This window comes from Musca domestica, unplaced genomic scaffold (genome assembly GCF_030504385.1).
Source record: "Musca domestica strain aabys unplaced genomic scaffold, Musca_domestica.polishedcontigs.V.1.1 18, whole genome shotgun sequence".
Lineage (NCBI taxonomy): Eukaryota > Metazoa > Arthropoda > Insecta > Diptera > Muscidae > Musca > Musca domestica.
Genome location: NW_026712238.1, coordinates 4883067 through 4907634, shown reverse-complemented (window position 1 = coordinate 4907634; position 24568 = coordinate 4883067). Strand labels below are relative to the sequence as shown.

Genomic DNA, 24568 nt, shown 5'->3' with positions numbered 1-24568 from the left:
TGACATCTCTGTCAAAAGTTATGGCGTTGCCAGATGGGTCCGTCGAGTTAGGAAATATCGGCCCATTGTTTCTGGTACTTCTCCATCAAGAGATTAGAGCTTTCACAGAAAATAACTAACCTAATAGAACAAAAATTATTATTCAAACTTTGCAATTCCTAATATTGCTATCAGTGCTATGCCAGGTGATTAAACGGGCAATATCGGACCCCTATATCAAGTACATCCCACAAAAAGATCAATATTTTAAATAATCATAAGTTTTATTAATGTGAACTTAGAGTCCGATTCCCTTCAAATCACATCCCAATATTGTTATAAACACAAGATCTGGTGGGATATAGCGCACCACTTCTTCAGGTACCTCCACAAGGTTCAAAATTGTGAATAATTATTATAAAGTTATTTTGGCACTTCGTTAATCTCAATATTTTCACCAATCATAGCTATAATGTGGATATATCAGCCCACTCCTTCTATTCCTCCCACAAACTGTCAACATTTTGAATAATTATAACCCTCTAATATACGAATTAATTTAATGAATTTCGTCTATCTCAATATTTTCACCAATCATATATTTATTGTGAATATCAGATATTTTGGTCCACTCCTTTTGGTTCCTCCCCCCGCACAGGGTCAAAGTTTTGAATAATTATATATCTCATAAAATGCTAAATAATTCACCGATATTACTAATGCTATGCTTTCACCAACATTATATCTAGTGTAACAGATCGGCCCATTACTTATGGTACCTTTTTGACAAAGGGCAATATATTGAATATTGTAACTCTCATGAAAGGTGAAAGTATTTTCCAGTTCTCTTCAAAATTCACACATTACAATATTTGTGCTAACATTTGTAGATCCAATCTCTGTTGTACGTTCCAAACAAGGTGTACATAAAAAAGAGTGAAAAGCTGACGTCGATAAAATGGCTAACTTTTTTAAAATTATCAATTTCACAGCACTTTATGTTTATACTCTCATCCTTAGGTTGAAAAATTCGTCGGAGACCCCATAATTCAATTTAACAGGGTCCGTCCATTTGTTGAAATCAAGTTGGATGTTAACATTTTAAAGATGCTTTAATTAAATTTTGCCTAAAATATTTATTGTTAAAAATGGACTGTACCGGCCCATATTTAGGTATTGCGTAGGATGTGATTCTTATCTCCAACCGAACCAGCTGTAATTTAATTCTTCTATCAGGGGAAGTTTTGATCGTTGTTAAAGGTTGACTGTCGCATATTTTTCCCTTCAACGGTCAATATTCTCATTCAAAGATAATCCAAATCACCGGTCTCCAATATACTTTTATTTAAGTAAAGTACCGACTTTACCTTCTACAGATTTGGGTGCTACAGAGAGCAGAATTGAATTTCCCAATCATTGTCGCCTTTGCAGTCAATGCTAAATTTTTGAGCATGCATTTGCGCGTAATACTATTCTCTAATAACTTTTTTTGTAGATCCTTGATAGGACAAGGGCCATAAGTTAATATCCAAATAAACTTTCCATTTTCATGCCAAATTACAAATTAGTTTTTAAGCGTATTGTGTTCTGCTATAGAAAATAAAAAATATCTTTCCATTTCAGGAAAAAATATTTCCTACCATTATTTAACGATTACTGAATCAGCACCATCTAGTGTGATAAATATGAACTAAAATTATTTGTGTGGATTTTTTAATTGATTGGTGTCCACACTAAGAAATTAATATCGGTAAATATAGTTTGAAACAAGATAAAAGTTATCTTAGATGCATATCTGTTGATGTTACATGGCCTTGCTATTGGATGATTTGTCGTTGGTAATGCATTCTGTATTCCATATGCATATGAGTGCTAGCTATTTATAACATATTATTCAATAATATACCATAGTAATGTCGATAAGAAAAGGAAGCCTTACATATTAAAATTTATACATTTTATATATTCATCCATGGATAGAAACTATTATTTAACTTTATTTTAACTACAGTTTATGTAGATGTTATTTTGTTTATTTATTTACAATAATTTTGTAAAGATATCATAAGTATAGCATGCAATACTTTTATTGAAATATGTAAACTTCATTGGAACATTTTGTATCATGCTATATTATAGCTCGTGGTTTTGAGTTTGGAAAATAGATGGCGCCATAAGTAAATTGACTGGAATAAACGAATCACCCAAGATCTTGAAATACACTCCTTTATTTCTTAAAATATCATTCCGACTATAAAACTTTTTCCCCAATTTTCGATTGTTAGGAATATAAAAGTGTATTAACTTCAAATTTAATCTTCAGATGTTTTCAAACGTGATGCCACGAGACAATGCTAAATATTATGGCAGGTGTACCATATTTACCCCCAGTTTCGTATTAATGGGAATTAAAAAAAAAAAAAAATTAACATACATATTTCTGTATAGTTTTTACAATATCTCCGATATCAGACTATGTACGCCAGCAACATCAGTATCAATAAGACGTGTCACTTTTTTATGTACTAGTGATTTAAAAATAAAAATTATGGTCCATTTCATCCGTTTAATATTATCCGACGACCATCCAAAAAAGTAGGCTTCTATCCTGTTTTAAACTCTAACCGTGTGAAATTTTGTTTGCAATTTATTGCCCATTTTATCAGATTTTAGCAATTTTTTGCCCATTTCAACCACTTAATATTTTGCGATCATCTCCAAAAATAATAATATTCCATGGTGACTCAAACCCAAACTCTATGAAAAATTTCGTATAATCGGACCATTTTTGCAACCTTTGTTTACAAATTAACATGGACGGACACACATAGCTAGATTGACTCAACTTGATATATCATCATGGGTCTAGAAACAATATTCCAGGGTGTTAAATTTTTTTTAGCCCAATTAAACTTATAATACACCCAAAAATATGTTCAAAGCAACCACGATATTTGTTCGGAAAGACATCATTAGCGTTTATAACAAGTAAGCAAAGGCTATAGCCGTGCGGGGCCGACCATGTGATAACCTACAACACTATAATATGTTGGAAGCCCTCTTATGTGCAAATCCATTCTGTCAGATTTCGTTTGTTAAATAATGTCATTCAGCCCCGCACAAATGTTACATTTGTTTTTTGACCGGGGGAACTTGCCCTATATATACGATCTCTGTCGTGCGGATAGGCAAAATTTCGTGTCCATTGTTTTTAATTGTCACCTATAGACCGGCTGCAATACTAGGAAAATTTTAATTTGTTGGTCCATTTGAACCCTTAAAAGTACATCTTTGAAAGCAATAGGCATCAGTTTTGACCCTAACCCTACTCATATGCAAAATTTCGTGAGGATCGGGTGATAATAGTGACCTGTATATAATACTCTGAACACATAGTGTTGTAGAGTGTGAGAAATCTTTACAAAATTTACAATTCAAAATTGCAAGTCAATTTTTAAAAATCGCATTCGATAAAAATATGACAAAAATTGAAAAAATGTAACAAAAAATATTTACCTTTTTATTGACATATTTTTACGTGAGTTTCTTAGAATTTATATTTTTTGGCATGGGACCATTTCGATTTGGCGAAAATTGTAAAAATCAGTCCACTATAATGGTAAGAAGTGACCTGTTAGTGTGTTTTGTCTTCGCTGGGATTAAAAATATTCGCGGTTAAATGGACATTTGCCCACTTCCTTACATAAAAGTTATGGTATATTTTACCCGCTAAATATTGTCTGATGACCATCCAAATTACTAGGCTTTTGCCCAGCCCTAATATCAAACTCCATGCCTGTAGAGAAACTGCAAAATCAGGAAATTTTTCTGGTTTTGGTGCAATTCAACCCCTAAATATTATGCGATCATTTGTTTCGTGAAGATTGAGCCATAATTGCGACCTGTAGCGTGATTACATCTTAATATGGACAGGCGGACGGACGGACATACATAGCTATATCGACTCAGTTTGCCATGATAGAAAGATTCACATATAGTTTCCTATGTCGGGGAACAATATTTCGAGGTGTTACATAATTTTTGAACCAATCAAACTTATAATACCTCAACACATAATGTTGTAGGGTATTCAAATCGAAGTCGAAAACAGTTTTAATAATCCGCTATTCATGACTAAAAAAATATATTCGGAAAAAATGTCTCAGAAAACGTTGACATGAGAATTAAAAAAAGTCGGAATACTTTGAAAGAAATTGAAAAATATCTCTATTTTGATTTGAAAAGAATGTTTAAAAAAATTCACGATGTTTCCTCGATTTTGCCAAAATATTTTAAAAAGAAATCCAAGATTTTTGATCGGGAAGGCCTATCAAGTAAAGTAAAAAAGCAAAAGTACCCTCCGCCATTTTGAACAAAAAATCAAAATACCGAATATCGGTAGACCGACTTAGCCTAGTCTCAATTCGATCCAAAGATAGCGTGATTAAAACCGACTGACGGACATCGCTAAATTGATTAAGAATTTTATACTGATGAAGAATGTATATACTTTGTTGCGTCTGACATAAGTTTTTCAAATGACAGAGTATGGGTTAAATTAAGATGAAAGCAAGTAAAAAATGTATTACGTTCGGCCGGGCCGAATTTGAATACCCTCCACCATTTGGAACGAATTATGAAAATTTTCAAAATAATAAAATCCATTAAAAATTCTGTTAAAATCTTTAAAATACCTAATAACGGAAGGGGCCCATGTATGGGGGGATATACGGACCTATATAGAAAAATATATGTCTGTGAGTAAAGTACTCGCAAAGAAGTCCTTTTGTGGAATTCTTTCTCTTTCAGGTGGTAAAGTGCTCACAAGGAACTCCTTGTGTTGAATTTCAGACAATTCCATTGAAAAATGTGGATAAAATCATTAAATTGCCGAATATCGGGGGTACAGTTATATGGGAGCTATACGATATCGTGGACCGATATAGTCCATCTTCGAACTTGATCTGCTATGGGGCTATACGATATAGCCCTTCTTCGAACTTGACCTGCCTCCAGACGAAAGATAGATCTGTGCAAAATTTTAGCTTCCTATCTTAATTCGCTTTGACTGTAGCGCGAATACAACAGACGGACAGGGCTAAATCGTCTTAGAAGTTTACGCTGATCAAGAATATATATACTATATTTTTTTAGAAAAATTGGATGTTTTTTGGTATTTTTGCAAAGGTTGAATAGGATTTTTTTACTCTCAAATGCAAACAGACTTAAAATTGTTTAATAACAATTCAGAACTGAATTTAAATCTGTTCAATTTTTCATCTACTCAATTTGCAGCGTCTGACAAAAATTAAGATTTTCGATGAAAAGGCTAATTTTCTTGAAAAATATAAGATTTCGCCTATTCCCAATTAATATACTTGAAATATTTGATGAGCAATACATTATTGGTTTTCCCTGAATAATTATACATTTCCTTGGATCTGGCTAATGTTCGGAGATCATCATAAATGTTTCCATATTATTGACGGAAATGGTAGTCCTAAAATAAATGTATTAAAAATAAATTTAATATTATACAGAAATACTTAAAATTCATCTGGTGAAAATATGCCGTGGAAAACACTAAATCCAGTTCTGTACCTACTCCTAAGAGAGACGCCGAGCGACTAACAGGCAAAAACAATTTTCCGGGTATTTAAGATGGCTGGTCATAAACAAATGTTTACCAAACATCATTTACAAGGAATGCATGGATTTGTTAAAAGGTTCGGCACTCGTATACATTTCATTTGAAAATGCTATCACCAGATGTCGCCCCAAACACTAAGAGGATAAATTGAAAAACACCCTGCACTAAGGGATGCAGCTGGAGAGAAAGTACAGTTCATCCTTTGGATTAGGGAATACACAGCAATTTAGGCGCGAATCACCACTTTTACTCGTCTGCCTTTTCCAACAGGTAGAAATCCTCAACAATTTGTTAGGCACAGGTAAATCCGAACAATTCACATAAATATTTCTGTTCGCGGCTGAAAAAAATCAGTTTCATTCGCAAGCTGTTGCAACTCATTTCACCAACTCAATCTACGCACTGTTGTAGTTTTGTCAATACTTCAGTGCCAACACTTCGAACATCCATCGATCTAGAATTATCGTCTCACTGTTTCCCTATCGAGAGATCACTGAGGGGTCATCATGATTTTGGCAGCTCGAAAACATCTCTTTGCCACCAATATCATTTTCTTCTTCATCATTTTCGTGGTACAGAAATTCATCCAGCTTTTCTGTATCATTGAGGAGAAGGCCTGCAAAAATGCCAACTGTCCGGGGGACAAGCGATGTGATGAACGTTGTGTTGTATCAACTGGTGTTGTTCCGTCACCATCAGCACCACAAATGGCAGCTGCAGGCCTACCCCTCGTCAAACCATCCTCGTCATCCAACTCCATACCATCGCCCACACCCACACTCACTCCCACACCTTCACCACCACCATCGCCAACACCCCCAGTGAGAGGTCTAAGACTGATACCCATGGCCATGCGTAAGAATTTGCGAAATTTCGGATTCGGCGAAGGTCACTTTCAGCTATTCGTCGAAGAGAAACAGCGTCAGAAGTACATATCGAAATCTCGCCTCAATGCGGCCGTAGCTGAAGTCAAACTCAATCCCAATTAGCTTTCCGAAGTAATTTGCATCAGAGTAATTTGGACAAAGATTTAAATCGAACGAACGATCGATTGTGAAATATTGGTACTATGCGATCAAGTGATATGTTTATCAGAATAAATACAAATTTTTAATTTTCATATTCAATATGTCTGTCGGTACGTCTGTCTGTCCGTTTGCATTGTACTAATTTCGATTTTTTTCTCAATGGTTTGCAGCATTACACGGTGTGACATTAGGGATCTTATTGAAATTTGTCAATTTTAATAATTTTGTAACAAATGCCATTAACTACTCATAGAGGCATGTAAGAAGACTGCACATTTTTGTTCAACTCTGAAAAGCAAAAACAATTTTAATAAAAAATATTTTACAACAATATTTGTTTTTTAAATTATTATTTTACTATTTTCTCTTTTGTGGTAAAGTTATATTTCGGCATGGAGTTGGATGGTTGCTTCAATACCCATGATATCTGATAAATATTTGGTTCCCACATTCTGCAAACCCGCTGTCTTTGATTTCGATACTAAATTCTTACAAGAAATTAAGGTTTTTAATAGCCTTATAGCATGTTTCCATTGAAAACCGAACAACGTTGTTCGCTCTCAGAATTAGGTACACGAATTAACCCGTTCACACGGCACGATTCGTAATTCATAGTAAAATAATTCATTTTTTCAAAAATTTTGTTTGTTGATTTTAATGGGAATTTATACTAAAATACAATAAATTCTCACTAATATGAGTAGAAGAAATGATTTTTTTTCTCCCAAAGATTTATTATATCATTAATTTTATAATTTTCATTCATGTTTTCAACTTTTTGTGTAAATGTTGACATTTTTAACATTTTTTTCTGCCGATACAAACATTTTGAAAATATTGCCTATTTTGTTTCCAGTTTTCTGTGGAAATTTCAACTCGTGGACAAAATGCGTACCTCGGATGAGAGAGAAAACAAAATTTACTTTCGTTTGAATGTACATACGCTATTCAACATTGTAGTTTTAATTCATAATTTTCAGTCTTCCCAAAAATTATCAAAATTTCATTAAATTTTTCTATTTTCAATTTTTAAATGTCATAATTTATTTTTTCGATAAATGCTCTCATTTGTTAGGGATGGGACACATTTTTTCGTTGTTCTGAGAGTGATTTGATTTGAACAATGTAAAAATATGAGTGTTCGCTCAGGAAATTTTGTGTGAAGAATTAAGTAGTTTTTTCATAGTTAAGGGTCAAACAACGAATAGGGAGCGAATCAAGTGCAGTGGAAACGCCACATTACATTGGAATGTTTTAATAGCTGTAAACTGTTTTCCAATGTATTTTATTTCGATTTGGAAACCTTGGGTGGATAAGAACGGAGGGTGGTTGGGTTGAATTTATTTCAATTACCATTAGTACTATTTGGATTTATTCACTCGCCGATTTTTTGCACCCTACACCATAATTTGAAGGGTATATGAAGTTTGTTATTCCCTTTGCAACATCTCTAAATATAAATACTAGGCATATCAAAGTATAAGTATTCTTGATCGATTAAGCCATGTTCATTCGAAATCACTCTAGATTCGGAAAGATATGTCCGCAGGATTTTTAGTATTAAAAGAGGGTTTCTGTTAGGTCCCTCACATAGCTGTACCGGCAGATTTCGAATACGCTGTAATTTGGCAGTTTGTAGTATGTAGAAAACATTCTCGCAGATAACTGTCTACCCAAGTTTTGGTACGGTGCCCAAACAACTTACCTCCTGATATTCACAAGTTTAACTTTACCTCTCCATATGGGATACTTTCACGATTATAGTCACAATTTTCAGCGGATTTTATGTGCTTTCTTTTCTGTTAGGAAATTTCCGGTACAAGTTTTCGTATATCCCCCATAATATTGAACATCCTGTTATTCGGTATTTTTATAATTCTAGTGACATTGTTCAACGGAATTATTTTAGCGTCGCCAAAAGATATTACCTTCTTTGATTGAAATTTATGTACATATACCCAGATTTTCATGTAGCCCCCATATAATTTTGATGATTTTTGTAACAATTTTCATCCGGAATTGTATTAAATTTGGTATTTACAATAGGCATCGCCTTCTCTGCCAGAAATTTTGCTAAATAAGCCTATATTTTCTTATAGTCCCATATTCGATATTTTAATAATTTTAGAGACATTTTTTAACAGAATGTGTTGAAAATTTTAAAGTTCCTTCCAAATGATGGAGGGTAATAAAAGTTCGACCCGGCCGGTTGGAGGCCTTGGTGTTTAAGTGAGAAATACCATTTTGGAAGGCCCTAGCAAATTATGCATAATATGCTAAGTTGATTTATCCATGCCTTGTCTGTTAAAAAGAAAATAGATTCCACAACATTTACGGTGTCCAAGTGAGTTTTAGGCAAAATTCTCCTAAAAAATAACCATTTTTTCTTGAAGTAATCTAAAGCTCTCATTCAAAGTTTTACATTTAATGTTGCGAAATATAGCTCAAAAAATATGGCAGTTACTTTGAATATGGTCAATGTTATATAAAGACCTTAAAAAGTTTGGATTTAGATGCCGAAACTCTTTCTGCAGTTTTGATCTACAAAACACCTGAAATTTTCCCCAACCCAGACTGCCTATTGGACAGTAAAATTATAAGAACATTTGCAGCGAACTCGGAGAAAGGGTACACATCAAGTATATGGATTTTAGTTTTGGATTTTGGAGTCATTCTTCCAAATTGACATTTTGTAGCCTCCTTATGTCCAAATCAATTTTGGAAGATTTCTGATTTTGGTTCATTTGAACCCCTAAATATTTTGCGATCATCCGCAAAAGCAGACGCCCCTCTTTATCTTCAAATTTAGACTCTTATATGTGATTTGCTTGTCTGCCATATTTGACCATATTTGTCGACGAAATCAGCATAAAAAGCCAGAAGTACGCCAATTGTGCATTTTGGATTTCCCTTGTGAGTTATTTTGAGCGTTTCGGTAGAATGGAAGTGTTGGTGTGTTTTTTTAAGTAGTCGTCCATTCTACCCGTTGTCCTAAACTACAATTTCATGCGAGATTTCGTTTCTTTTGGTTTCTATTTGTGACCTTTATAACGGCTGCAAAATCTTAAACATTTTTAGCTGTTGGTCCATTTCAACCCCTAAATATACTGCGGACATCTTTAAAAAACAATAGTCCTAGCCCTTCTGAGCCTAACCCTACCCTTATGAAAATATTCGCGAGGGTCGGACGATAATTGCAATCTGTATGTAATAACCACAACCTGTGTTGTAAGGTGAAAAATATACACTTGAATATAAGTTAAATTGAAAAAATCGCATGCGATTAAATATATGAAAAAATAAAAAAAAAAAAATATTTATATCATTATATGCATCTTTTTATACGATTTTTTAGATTTTATGCTAAGAGGGCATTCTGAATTGATAACATTTGTCAAAATCGGTCCAACCATTCTTGAGATATAAGCATTCTACCTAACATCCTCTTTCTTTGTATATACACATTGTATAATATATCGCTACATATATATCCGATATATTTACTATCGGTATCTACGTAACGGTCAGAATTGATCTCTTCGTCTATTTAAGATTCGCGGGATTAAAAATATTCGCGGTTTAATGGAAAATTTGATTTTTATTTAACACAAATGTTATGGTCTATTTCACCCCCTAAATATTTCCTGATTACCATCAAAATTTGAAGGCTTGTGTCCAGCCCTAAGCTCTAGCCCCATGCTAACTTCCGCGATCCGATTGGTCTATAATTGCGACCTGAAAGAGCAACTGCAAAATCTGGAAATTTTTAAGTTTTTGGTATATTTTAACCCCTAAATATTATGCAATAGGCTTCTATTCTGACCGTAACCCCACCTCCATTTTCAATTTCGTGAGGATCGGGTCATAATTGCGACCTGTAGAGTGATTACAAATTAACATGGGCAGACGGACGGACAGCGATATAGAAAGATCCATATTACTTTCCTATTTGGGAAACCAACATTTCGGGGTGTTACATAATTTTTGGCCCAATCAAACTCATAATACCCCCAACACGGGGTAAAAGACAGGGTAAATCCTGACCAAATGATCCCCAAATAATATTGCCGAAGAGGGTAAGGTATATACGCGGTTTCCAAGGGAACCTAATTCGAAAAATTAAAAAAAAATCAAGTCAGGTGTGAGATTGCACAATATTATGATCTCTTTTTCGAATTAGGAAACGGGTTCCTAGTAAAATGTTACAAAAAGCGGTAATCCTTGTATATTTTATTTGAAAAGAAACAAAGTTAATTTAAAGTTGAACGAAGCAAAGAAAGAGAAAGACCCTTAAAATTATTTAAATTAGTCAATTAAAAATAACACTTGTATTGTGTCTAGAATGGTCGGCATTGAAAATCAGATATATCGGTTTATGTTTTGGTATATCCGCCATAAAACGGTACCTCCCAATATTCGATGATGATATCCGCCATATTTTTTCACGGATTTGTCCAAATTTTGGTTTTTGTAAGTAATAATGGGTTCTAGCTTCGGTGGCGAAAAATTCTTTAGGTATAGCCCCCATATAACGGTCTCACCCACTTCATGGTAAATAAGATATTTAAAAAAAATAAAATAAGATATTTGAAGTACAGTCTCACATGTTACAAAGTCCAACTGCTTTACATTTGCAACATATGACAAGATTGACATATGCCGATAATGAAAAACTGAATGTTAGTGTACCACAGGTACTTCCTTTTTATTATTAAAAAACATGTTTAGATAAAAATAAATTTCCCTTTAAAATGATTTTTGGCGCGTGGTTTTAACGCATCGTTAAGCCTAAAGCCGTAGATAGGATAATCACAGGTAATAAAAAAAACAGCTAAAATTGACAATAAGAAAAGCGCGCGAAACGTATTTTACTTAGGTAATATTTTCATACCCACATACATTTGTATTTTATGCGTCTATGTTACCAGGTAATTATTTCTTTGCATATAAATTACACAATTTGAAACCAATGGTAAGCAGTCTCAACTGAAACACACCGAAGCACGTTAAGAGTTAAATATTTGAAAAATTAAAGTTCGGAGAAATATTTAAATTTCTGTTTTAACAATGATTTTGGCTGCTCGAAAACATCTCTACGCCATGAACATTTTCTTTTTCTTCGTTATTTTAATTTTACAGAAATTTATACAAATTTTCTGTATAATCGAGGAGAAGACCTGCAAAGAATCCAATTGTCGATCAGAGAAACCGTGTCGATGTGGTGCATCGAATGTAAAATATACAGCATCAACAACTTAACTATCAAGGCAACATTAAGTTTTGAATTTCCAACTTTGGACAAATCGAAGTGCAATTTCAGTTACAGAGAAGGCCATAATCAAATGTTTGAGCAGGACTGAAATGGAAGTTCTGCGTATAAAAAATACTTTTAAAATGTTACTTTAAATATTTCTATTATTTAAATACTTCATTTAGTAGTGCAATTAAATTTTTAACTAACATAAGTTAATATTATATTTAATCTACAGCTATTGTAATTCCAATAAGAATTGTTGATATATATATTTCATCCCATTTCAGAAAACTTCAAACCAAAAAATATATGCAAAGTTTTCTTAGTGCACTGTGCAACACAGAAAGTAATTACAGGAGAAATTCATTAGATGATAAAAGAAGAGCTAAGAATAGGTGATACGTGTATTGAAAGTATATATCGCACAAAAAAAAGGGGGGGGGGGGGGCCTTTTAATATTTGTTTGCAATATTCGGATTACGATTCCTTGGAATCGAAACCGAAATTCCATGAATTTATAAATATTAACAAGAAGCTTAGTTCAACCTGGCCGAACCTTTAATATCCCCCTTCATTTTGAAGAAATTTGAAAATTTAAAAACAAAAAAATACAAAAATACCTCTGAAATAATAACCCTTTTAGGGGGGTTATATGAAGACGTGTTCCTCATAATTAATCTTTTGCCATAGGCTGTTGTTCTGATTTCGAACTTCGAATGCAAAATAAACATTTCCGGTAAAAAATGTTGCTAAAATCATCAGAGGAGATACAGTTATATGGGGGCTATAGGAAGACGTAAGTCAGCACACATACTTTTTATACCCTACAACACTAAGGGTTTGGGGTATTATAAGTTTGATTGGGCCAAAAAGTATGTAACACCCAGAAATATTGATTCCCGATATAGGAAACTATATATAGATCCTTCTATCTCGCCGAGCTGAGTCGATCTAGCTATGTATGTTCGTTCGTCCTGTCTGTCCATGTTAATTTTTAACTACGCTACAGGTCGCAATTTTGGCCCGATTCTCACGAAATTAAAAAGGGAGGTGGGGTTATGGCCTATTGCTTATGGAAATGATCGCATAATATTTAGGTGTTGAAATGGACTAAAAACTGAAAATTTTCCTGATTTTGCAGTTGCTCTACAGGTCGCAATTATAGACCAATCGACGCGAAGGTTAGCATGGGGATAGAGCTTGGGGCTGGACAGAAGCCTTTTAGTTTGGATGGTTATCGGACAATATTTAGCGGGTAAAATAGACCTAAACTTTTATGTAACAAAATAAAATGTACACCTTCGGTTGGCCACCAGAACTCAAGCACCGGCCATGGTGATGGCGTGAGCCGCCATAACAGCCGATGGTCGCCACCCAAGAATGGTTACGGATACCAATCCGTTGGACTATTGTGTCTGGAGTATTTTGGAAAGCAAGGTTGGCATTAAAAAATGCCAAAGTGTCGATTACCTCAATCACCTCGGGAATGGGCCAAAATACCGCAGAGCAACATTGGGACAGCGTGTGACGGTTTCATTGGCCGTTTGAAAGTAATAAAAATTATGGCGTTTGACTTTGTTGCAGTTTTTTGTCTCACCCTGTATATCATTTGATACGTCCAGAACGTGCCTTTGGAAAAAATCCGTTTAAAGAAATTACGTGTCGATCTTGCGATATCCGTCCGTCTATCTGACTGGTGCCCACGATAATTCTCCAAGGGAGTATCCGATGTGGTCCAAACTTGGTACATCATAAGATTAATATCAAACATAGATCGAGTTCGGAGATGGACAATATCAGTCCACTCCTTCCAGTACCTCCCCCAACAAAAGGTCGAAATTTTCAAATAAATATTTTACTACACAATATAGGCAACATAGGTCCACTCTATTAAGTACCTGCCCTACATATCTCATATAAAGTGAAGGGAGTAACCAATATAGCACGTCGCAATATTTTTTATCATATTAATTTACGAAAGATATATATTTAAGCAATCGAACATTGGCTGAGGGTATAAATCTGTCGGCAAAACCGACTGATACTTATTTGCTATTGAGTGGAGGGATAGATACAAAACTCCGAAATTTGATATTTAGTGGTATAGTGGAAAATTCGTCTTACCTTTGTACGATAAGTATTAAATGGTACTCAATTTTGGTATCGGGTGAAGGGATATGACTGAAATGTAATAAAATTTGATATCTAGGTTTATTTTGGTATCTGGAACTGAGATGTAGAGGTAGTTTTGGAAATGTGTACTATAACTGCACGAAAACTACTAAATAAAAAACTGAAATTCGATATAGATATCAATGTTGGTGGTGTGGTTAAAATTTGAAAGTGGTTTTGGAATTTTGTAATATAATTGTTCTAGTACTAAGTAATAACCGGTACTAAATTGGGTATTAGGTAATGGCATAGAGCTGAAATCCCGAAATTTAGTATTAAAGTCTCTGTTGGTATCTGGGATTGAGATATGGAGGTGGTTTTGGATATATATATAATATATGTACGAAAAATACTAAATTAAATAGAGCTGGAATCCTGAAATTTAATTTGATATGGATGCCACTGTTGATGACTGTAGTTGGGAGAAGGAGCTGGTTATAGGTATAGCGCGAATCCTGAAATTTGTTATGTCTGTGGTTGAGAGAAGTAGGTGGGTTTGGAAATGCCGACTATGAACATACGAAAAGTACTAAATGACACTAAATTTGCCGTTGAGTGAATGGGCAGAGCTTGCATTCTGAAATTTGATATTAAAGTCACTGTTGGTTTTTAAGATTTAGATAGGATAAAGACCAATTTTTTATTATGAAATGGTTGTACCCAGAAAAATTGGATGTGGAGGGTTTGACTAATAAGCGCTTTTGTAAATTTGTCTCAGCATCAAAGTTTCAAATCTTCAAAGACCCATAATCGCAGAAGAATAAATGATGGGGAAACACCGGAACACGCGCCTTGCTATTTTTGGTCTTCAATTGGACTCTGATGTCCAGATAAAAAATATTGAGTTGGCAGATTATATTTTTTGAGGACGTAATAATATTATAACTTTCATTTTCCCATACATGTCTAACATTTGATCAGGAATTTTGACATATCTTCTTAAATGACATTTTAACATAAATCAACAGCATCCAAAAATATTGACACTATAGATTAAATATTTACATTCTTGATATAATTTTTAACTGTTAAAGCAAACATGACGATGTAAATGATAACCGCTCCCCATTAAATCGCTATCTCTTCCAATGTGTATACAAGTGTTTGGCTCGCACCAAATGCACTTTACACACAAAATGAATGACCCTATAAAAGCAAATGAAAATGACATTTGACATTTCAGTTTGTTTCGAATACTCCACAGTAACAAAGGCTACCGAAAATGAGGTTATATTTGTTGATTTTATTAGAGATTCTTTTCACTTGGCCTTTCGTTGCAAGTTTAAGACCAAAACTCAATAACGACACATCGAATGGACGATTGATGAGGATGCCCTTCAGACCAACGAAAGTTCCGCTCATTACGACAACAAATATTCCAAGACCAATTTTTGATGGACCCACAGAAAAACCAGCAAAATTTTCAACTACTAGCACAGTTAAGAAGAATCATGGAAGAATAATCAGCAACAGTGCCAGTAAACCAACGAAGGACAAAAGACAGCATGTCAATCATGAAAGCAAAACAAATAAAGCAAATGTGAAAAATAAACATAAAATTGGGAGTCACTATAAAGCAGAACTCAATAAAAGAAATTAATAATAAAGAATTAAAAAAAAAATACGTTTTTTAATCGATTAAATGAGGATTATGCCCAATATTTTTGAAAAATTACACTGAGCAACACACAAAACAATTACGGAAAAAAAGTAGAACTAAAATTATGAAAGTAGAACTAACAAAGGCTATAGCCGTGCGGGGTCGACCATGTGATACCCTACAACACTACAATATGTTAGAAGCCCCTTTATGTCCACATGCATTTGGTAGATTTCGGATTTGACATTATGTCATAGAGCATTGCCTTAGCATTTTGACCAGGGACATTTGTCCAATATTTACGCACTCCGTCGTGCCGCAGCTAAATAGAATCCAATAGTCATCCAAAATTCTCATCTAGAATTCTCACCTGTCCTTAACTCTTTTCTCAGGCATGTCGATTGACTTCAATAGTGTGATCAGGACATTTTTTCAGTTTTGGGTTCATTTGAACCCCTAAATATTTTGCGATCATCTCGAAAAGCAAGGGACGCCTCTGTATGTCCAAATTTAGGTTCATCTATATGATGTGCTTGTCTACGATATTTGGCTATATTAGTCAACGAAATCGCACAAAAGTGGTGGTCCATTCTACCCGCTTTGGTTTCTATTTGTGACCTTTATAACGGCTGGAAATCAGGAACATATTTGTTGTTGGTCCATTTCAACTCCTAAATATATCTTTGAAAACATTAGACCTAGCCCTTCTGAGCTTAACCCTACCCTTGTAAGGTAGGGTTACAACCTGGGTTGTACGGTGAAAAAATATTACAAAATATACACTTCAAAATAATAAGTCAAATTGAAACAAGTAAGCAAAGGCTATAGTCGTGCGGGGCCGATCATGTGATACCCTACAACACTACAATATGACCAAATCCCTTTATATCCAAATCCATTTTGGAAGATTTCGTTTTTGAAATAATGCCAAAGAGCGCTGCCCAGAGGTTACTCTTAGGTTTTTGACCCGGAGAATTTGGCCAATATTTACAATTTATATGTTGTGAAGTATTCAAAACAATTGCACACGAAAGTTGTGGTCCATTTTACAGCTAAATATAATCCAATGGTCATACAAAATGCTAGACTTCTTCTCTGCCCTCAACTCTCTTTTATGTGAAATTCCGTGTCGATTAGTTTTCAATTGTGGCCTATAGAACGACTACAAAATTAGAAAAATTTATTTTTTTTTTTAGTCATTTAAACCTCTAAATGCACATCCTAAGAACAATAGGCTTCAATTCCGACCCCATGCAAAATTTCGTTAGGATCGGACGATAATTGCGCCATACATATAATACCCTCAAAACGTAGTGTTGGGGGTGTAAAAATTTAGAAAATTTAAAATTGTAAGTCAAATTGAAAAAATCGCATGCGATAAAAAATATGACAACAATGGAACAAAAGATATAACTTTTTTATTGGTATATTATCCCGCGATTTTTTTTTAGATTTTATCCTTTTCTGGCAAGAGACCATTCCGAATTGATGGGAATTGTGAAAATCGGCTCAGCGGTTCTTGATTTATAAGCAGAAGAAAAAAGATCAATTCTTTAACATAAATATTTTTTTTTGCTATATTTTGCTATATAGCCGATTTCATGGCTATTAGCATCACTGTAATGGTCAGAAGTGATCTTTTAATGTATTTGTGATTTGGCTGGGATTGAAAATATTCGCGGTTTAGTGGACATTTTCATATTTTCTTACATAAAAGTTAGGGTCTATTTCACCCACTAATTATTGTCCGATGACCGCCTAAATTGGTAGGTTTCTGCCCACTCCTAAACTCTAACTGCATGTAAATTTTCTCGTCGATTGGTTCATAATTTTGGCTTATAGAGCAACTGCAAAAGAAGGAAAATTTTCTGTTCTTGGTCCATTTCGTGCGATTATCTCCAAAAACAATAGGGTTCTATTCTGACCATAAGCCCACCTCCATTTTCAATTTCGTGAGGATCGGTTCATAATTTTGACCTGTAGCTTGATTACAAATTAACATGGACGGACGGACGGACATACATAGCTAGATCAACTCAGCTCGGCGAGCTAGGGAGATCCATATGTACTTTCCTATGTGGGAAACCAATATTTCGAGGTGTTACATAATTGTTGGCCCAATCAAACGTATAATACCCCCAACACATAGAGTTGTAGGGTATTAAAATCGCATGCGATAAAAAAATATGACAATAGTTGAAAAAAATGTAACAAAAATATTATTTTTTTATTGCTATATATATACCCGATTTTTTTTAGATTTTATCCTTTTCGGGCCAGAGACCATGAGAGAATTGTGAAAATCATGAGAATTGTGAAAATCAGTCCCTCGGATCTTAGATTAACTAAGATCCATTTCTTTTATATATACATTGTGCCTATTTTGCTATATGTATATCCGATATCTTGGCTATTAACACCACTGCAAAGGTAGGAAGTGACCTTTAAAAGTATTTGTTATTTGGCCGCTAAATATTTTTCAAATTGGAAGGCTTCTACCACGCCCTAAACTCTACGTTCGTCCGTCTTACACCATGTATAATTCCGCGGCGAATGGTTTATAATTGTGGCCTGTAGAAAAACAGCAAAATCAAGATTATTTTCTGTTTTTAGTCCATTTCAATACCTAAATATTTTGCGATCATCTCCAAAAAAATTGGCTTCTATTCTGACCCTAACCCCACCTCCATTCTAAATTTCGTGAAGATCGGACCACAATTGCGACCTGATTACAAATTAACATGGACAGACGGATGGGCGGACATACATAGCTAGATCGACTCAGCTCGGCGAAATAGGAAGCTCCATATGAAGTTTCCTATATCATGGACCAATATTCCGAGGTGTTACATAATTTTTGGCCTAATTAAACTTATAATAGGGTATACAAATGAAAAATGTTCTCTGTATGTGTTCTATTAACAAATATTTTCATTTTGTTTTCTCTTTATTCCCCTGAAAAATGTCCTCTAACTTAAAACTAATATTCTAATATATACACATACAATAATAAATATCACTGGCAGTTTAACTTTTTGCAAAAATATACTTAACCTAAATAATAATAACACGCTATGAAGATGTATATGACACACACACACACATACGCATATTGCGCCCCCCCAAACGCATGGTCGAACAAATAAATTACAGAAATTTAATTATAATTCAGTTCCTCTTCCCCATAATCCCATGGCATGTATTCGTCATTTTCTCCAGCATAATCAGCCGCATCATCCATGCTGTCAACATCGAACATCTCTTCGTCATCTTCGTCCTCGGGACAGGCAGAGCAGCGGCTTTCATTGATGCCATAGTTGTAACAATTGGAACCGACGCACTCACAGCAGCCGTCATGAAACCAGCGATAGCTGTTGGAACCCTGAAATGCAAAGAGAAGAAATTAATACAAATCCTTTTGGTTGGTTGGCGCCAGGGACCACAGGCTCCTGCTATTTTATTTTCTATTATTTTTTTTCTTTTCGCCGCACAGGACACTTACCATACTTTCACAATAATCAGAACATTTTTTATTGTTCATGCAATTATTCAAGAATATCACTGTGCAATTAACTGTGGTGGGTATATTCTGCAAGGAGGTCTCTTGGCCAGCATCTCCCGAGCCATATGGTGGTGAGCCAAAGCCAAATGTACCGGTGGCCATGTTGTAGTGGCGCTGCAAACTATTGCGCATGGGAAAACGTATTGTAGTCCATTGATTTTCATCTTCCACGGCGGTTAGAGCATCAAAATACTCGGGCACCCCCTCAAAGTCACCAATTTGCGACTTGGGCGCCAGTGCACTTAATGTGTCATTGTGTTTGGGACACATATCCAAGCAACTGCAACACTCCGTATACAATTCCCCCAAACAATTAAGACAGTCCTTGCAGCAGAAGCAATCGGAAAGTTTGCATTGACAACTCTGTGTCAAGAGGCACTTGGATACCACAGAGCCACACACAAACTCATTGCAGCCATCAGCATTGGCCAGGGTAATGATGGGACAAATCAGTGCCACAGCCACCGAACACCACACAGCCATGGCAGTAGATAAGTTTGTAAGGAACATTTTCAATCACCGACCCTCTGTTGTGTATCCAAAACAACAATTAGCAGCTAAAATCCAAGAAATCAACACAGACACACACACGCCCAGAAACACTCTATCACAATAAGAATTAAGACAAGCAAATAAAGGAAAGACCGAATTGATGTTGTTGTGTTGAAGATTGTCACAGCACTAAATTGAAAAGTGTCCTGCTCGGTCATTCTTAAATGAAAAGGAAAAACCCTCCTCCTCCAATCTCATCGAAAACAGAATGCACGACAAAAAAAGGTCAATATACAGATTATGTTCAATTTGTATGTATGTGCGTATGTTTGTTGTTATTGTCTTACCCTCATGTTACCAAATAACCTTCAAGTCTACCTAGAATAGGAGCCGAAAGCAACAGGTAACAAGCAGGCTCATAGGCAATATAACGCCATCAGATTATTTTACACATCTCCCATAGAGGAGGATAATGTCACCTGGTCGGTGGTGATTAGAGCAGTACTACAGTGATCAAGAAAATTATGTGCACGTGTGCGTGTGTGTTCTTTTCTCACAACATATGATTTACGATTGCGATTGAGAGGATAAAGGCTAGCGGTTTCTAATAATTACAAGTAATTTTTAGGTATAAACAATAAGAATAGTAAGATTAGGTAACAAAAGAAAGATAATAGATTTGAAGTATTTTTATGCCCTCAGCCATATGGCTGGAGAGGGTATATATCATTTAATACGGCCAAAGTGTACATTAGATCATAGGTCTCTTTGGACCAAATCCGTTTCAGGAAATTTGGAGTCGATCTAGCGATGTTCGTCCGTCCGTCTGTCTGGCGAGTGCGCACGATTACTCTCAAAGAGAGTATCTGAAGGATTGGTATATCGTAATTGTATTGCCAATCTTAGATCGAGTTCGAAGATGGGCAAAATCGGCCCATCTTCCGCATAAAGGGTCAAAGTTTTGAATAACCAAAACGATTATAAAATCCAAAATAAGCACCCGGTTCTCTTCAGATTTCACACATCCCATTATTTCCACAAACACCAGATCTGCCGTGGAGATGGGATATACTGGTCCACTCGTTCTGGTAACTCTCCCATGAAGCTCATAAAACGCGAAATTATCATCCGAGACTTGGTACATCTCAATATTTCCATCAACACAAGATCTGGTATAAAAATGGTAGATATCGGACCATTTCTTCTGGTACGTGTCGACTTATGTATTTTGTGAACAAAATGTAGGTCGCATTTATTATCAGATTAATACGACATTTTCCAAACAATATCTTTTTATTCAGGAAAATTTGAAATTAGTGAGAATCGGTTCAAATAGAGATATAGCACCCATACAGGGTGGGATAACAAAAAACATTTTTACATTTTTTTAAACTTTATTTATTGTCGGAAATAGCATCAAATTTTAGAATAAGTTTAGATTTGTTCGAATTGGTCACCTTTGGCACGAATTATAGCCTTCAAACGGCCAATGAAACTGTCACACGCTTCCCGAATGTAGCTCTGCTGTATTTTGGTCTATTCCCAGCGAAGCGCTTGCTTGAGGTGATCTACACTTCGGTATTATTTAGTACCAACCTTGCTTTCCAAAATACTCCAGACTGCAAAATATTCCGGATTGGTATACAGAGATTTTGATGGCTATTGTGCACTGGAAATGAAGCGAGGAACCTCATTTAGTAACTATTCTTGGGTGGCGCGTGCTGAGTGCGATGGTGCTGAGTCCTGTTTGAATGTCCAAGGTCTGCGGCCAAAATGTTTGCGTGCCCAAGCTCTTTTGAGTATATTTTTTCCCCTTGCGGTGTAACTTCTTGCGCTTTTTGGAATTTCAGTGGATTTACCCCGATACAAAAAGGTACGAGATACAAAAGATTTATTCCCATTTAAATGCTGGAGTGCTCTAATGATAGCCACTTGTGGCTATAAAGAAATCTCACTATCACGCTTGAATTCCATCAAAATGCTTTTGTACGCTTGTAAACAATATATTGAGCTGTCACTGGAATAATTTTAACAGCTGTCGGACGAGCGGCTTAGAAATGACAGCAGACTGAATTTGATTGTAGTTTTTTTTATCACACCTCATATGGGACCTATAGCTATATCTGAACCGATTTTCTCCAAATTTGATGTATTTGCTTCTAGATTTTATTTGGGCGGATTTGGCAAAATTCAGTTCATTTGAACTACTATTTTCTATTTGGTGCACAATTAACTTGAAATCGATTGAAGATATATATATAGGAGCTATATCTAAATTTGTACCTATTCTCACCAAGGACGAAACAAATATTGTTTGCAAAATTTCACCTTAATCGGATTATAAATGCGACCTGAATTTTGTTCACAAAACTTTATGGACAGTCGTACGGACGGACAGACGGACTGACATGAATAAACCGACTGGGAAAGTGATTCTATTAAGTTCCTCAAAAGGAATTATGGGTTTATCTCGCTTTCTTATCAATGTTACAAACAAATGCAGAAAGACATAGTAACCTTACCACTATGTGATGTGGGGTATAATCGGGCATAGCTCCCATAACTGCAATGGAGATTATGTCCGCGGGGATTATGTCCGGACACCTGTTTTGCACCCACGTTTTGCTATAGTTCCCAATGCAACGCTACAGTATTTTCTGGATTTAATTAAAATTTTCCATTGGACTTCTTAAGAATTCGGTGTTGGATTCATGTTATGGTACAGCAACCATAAAACCGAACATGAACCAACCGATTTCACTGGCATTTGCAGATTATGCAGCTTGAATCCCGAGCTATTCTTGACCTCATGTTGGATTTATTAGTAGGAAAATGGAACATTTTTCGGAACGAGTAAGGCAGGGAAAATCACCAATCTACAGGAGTTGTTTAAAAAGAAAAACTCTCACACAAAAAAATTTTGTTCGAACCCAATTGACGATCTCACCTAAAATGGTTGAGGAAACGACTTTCTATAAAAAAAATGCTTTGTTTCCATTGCATGTTCGTGAAAAGGGTGACGAAAAATACTCCTTATTGAATATTATCGGCACAATTGGTGATTTTTTTTAACAATTTAGTATTTCTTAATTTAACTTCAGAATTTTGAAGTGCTATGAAATAACTTGGCAAAGCTGGTCTAATATTGATTCACGTTATTGTTTCATCTGCGGTATGTTTTTAGAAATCCTAAATGAAATGAAATAATGAAGTTTATAAAAATATTACTCAAACACAACGAGTGTGATAATTCTGTCCTTCGTTTTGAAAACATAAGGTGTGGTGAAAAAAAGGAAAAAAAAATCGGCCACGCGTATTTTTTTGGGTCAATGAGAAATAACAAATTCGCCGATACAATCTTGTTTGCAATCAAACAACTTGGTTTTCTGTACTGGAGATCTAATAAAATATGTCTTATTATATTCTCAGTGCTGTAGAGCAAATAATCAACAAATATAGAATTCCTAGTATTTACTCACAGATGATCTATTGAATAGATGTTTTTTTTTTAGCCTGACTTTAAAAGTATTTATAAATAAATATTAGAACTTCTTGAGCTGTTATCGTTCAATAATATAAACGTATAATGTATAACTTCCTGTGCATTCAAAACGATTTAATAGAAATTCAGTATAAATATCGACTTCATCCAAATAATTTACTATCAATTACCATTTTCAGTTCTTAAAAATTTAATCAGAAATTTTTAAGCAACTTTGGCCGCTAAGATGAAATTGATAACAATTATCTGTTTGGCCATATTGTTGGTCTTGGGAGTGGGTGCAACGACTCCAACGAATCCAACCTCTCCAACAACACCCACAACCAGTCAACCTCCAGATGGTACACCCACAACCAGTCAACCTCCTGATGATACACCTCCTGATGATACACCTCCTGATGATACACCTCCTGATGATACACCTCCAGATGATACACCTCCTGATGATACACCTCCTGATGATACACCTCCTGATGATACACCTCCTGATGATACACCTCCAGATGGTACACCTCCAGATGGTACACCTCCAGCCGGTACACCCCCAGACGGCACACCTCCAGCCGGTACACCCCCAGACGGCACACCTCCAGCTGGTACACCTCCAGACGGCACACCTCCAGCTGGTACACCCCCAGATGGCACACCCCCAGATGGCACACCCCCAGATGGCACACCTCCAGACGGCACACCGCCAGACGGCACACCTCCAGCTAGCCCACCTCCTAGCCCAGCAACTCCACCTAGAAGACCTGCAAGAAGGCCTGCAAGGAGACCTCTAAGGAGACCTTTCAGAAGACCTTCAAGGCGACCCTCAAGAAGACCAGGCAGGAGACCTGGCAGAAGACCTGGCAGAAGACCTGGCAGGAGACCAGGAAGGAGGCCAGGCAGGAGACCCGGCAGGAGACCAGGCAGCAGACCAGGAAGACGACCTGGAAGGAGACCAAACAACAACAGGGGAAGCCAAAACCAGAATGGCAACAATAGAAATTAAATTTCTGAAAAGCAATAAAATTCTATAACAGTAAATATTTATAGATAATGTTGCAATAAAAGATTCACATTGAGCAAATACATAATATTAGGGTGTTTAAATTAGTTTGTAATACTAGGAATTAAAACGTGAATTGGATAGGAAAAAGCTTACAAAGCTGTCTATAGAAATTGTTGGGAAGAAAATACCAATTATTTACGTGGAAGATTTGTGCCATTTGGAAAAAATGCAGTTTATTAACAATCGAAGATTTGTCCTTTGCATCCTAAAGTATCTAAAGCCTTCAAGACACCTTTAAAAAGGTTTTTTTTTGTATTATTCGAAATCACGAGAAA

At 35.5% G+C, this 24568-nt stretch overlaps 3 protein-coding genes across 3 annotated transcripts; 2 read left to right on the top strand and 1 right to left on the bottom strand.

Moving 5' to 3' along the window:
• The first annotated feature begins 5966 nt into the window (after positions 1-5966).
• Positions 5967-6756, top strand: LOC101892477 (proline-rich protein 11). Its single transcript, XM_005177824.4, has one exon. It carries the CDS (start codon positions 6136-6138, stop codon positions 6616-6618), a length of 483 nt encoding a protein of 160 aa, XP_005177881.1. The 5' UTR covers positions 5967-6135; the 3' UTR covers positions 6619-6756.
• An 11853-nt stretch (positions 6757-18609) lies between these two features.
• On the bottom strand, positions 18610-19959 carry LOC101892307 (protein twisted gastrulation). Its single transcript, XM_005177823.4, has 2 exons — positions 19186-19959; positions 18610-19065 (listed from the first exon to the last, which is right to left on the bottom strand). The coding sequence occupies exons 1-2, from the start codon at positions 19753-19755 to the stop codon at positions 18841-18843; spliced, it is 795 nt and encodes a 264-aa protein (XP_005177880.2). The 5' UTR covers positions 19756-19959; the 3' UTR covers positions 18610-18840.
• Positions 19960-23361: 3402 nt separating this feature from the next.
• LOC101892138 (basic proline-rich protein-like) lies at positions 23362-24318 on the top strand. Its single transcript, XM_005177822.2, has one exon. It carries the CDS (start codon positions 23466-23468, stop codon positions 24231-24233), a length of 768 nt encoding a protein of 255 aa, XP_005177879.2. The 5' UTR covers positions 23362-23465; the 3' UTR covers positions 24234-24318.
• Positions 24319-24568: the final 250 nt, after the last annotated feature.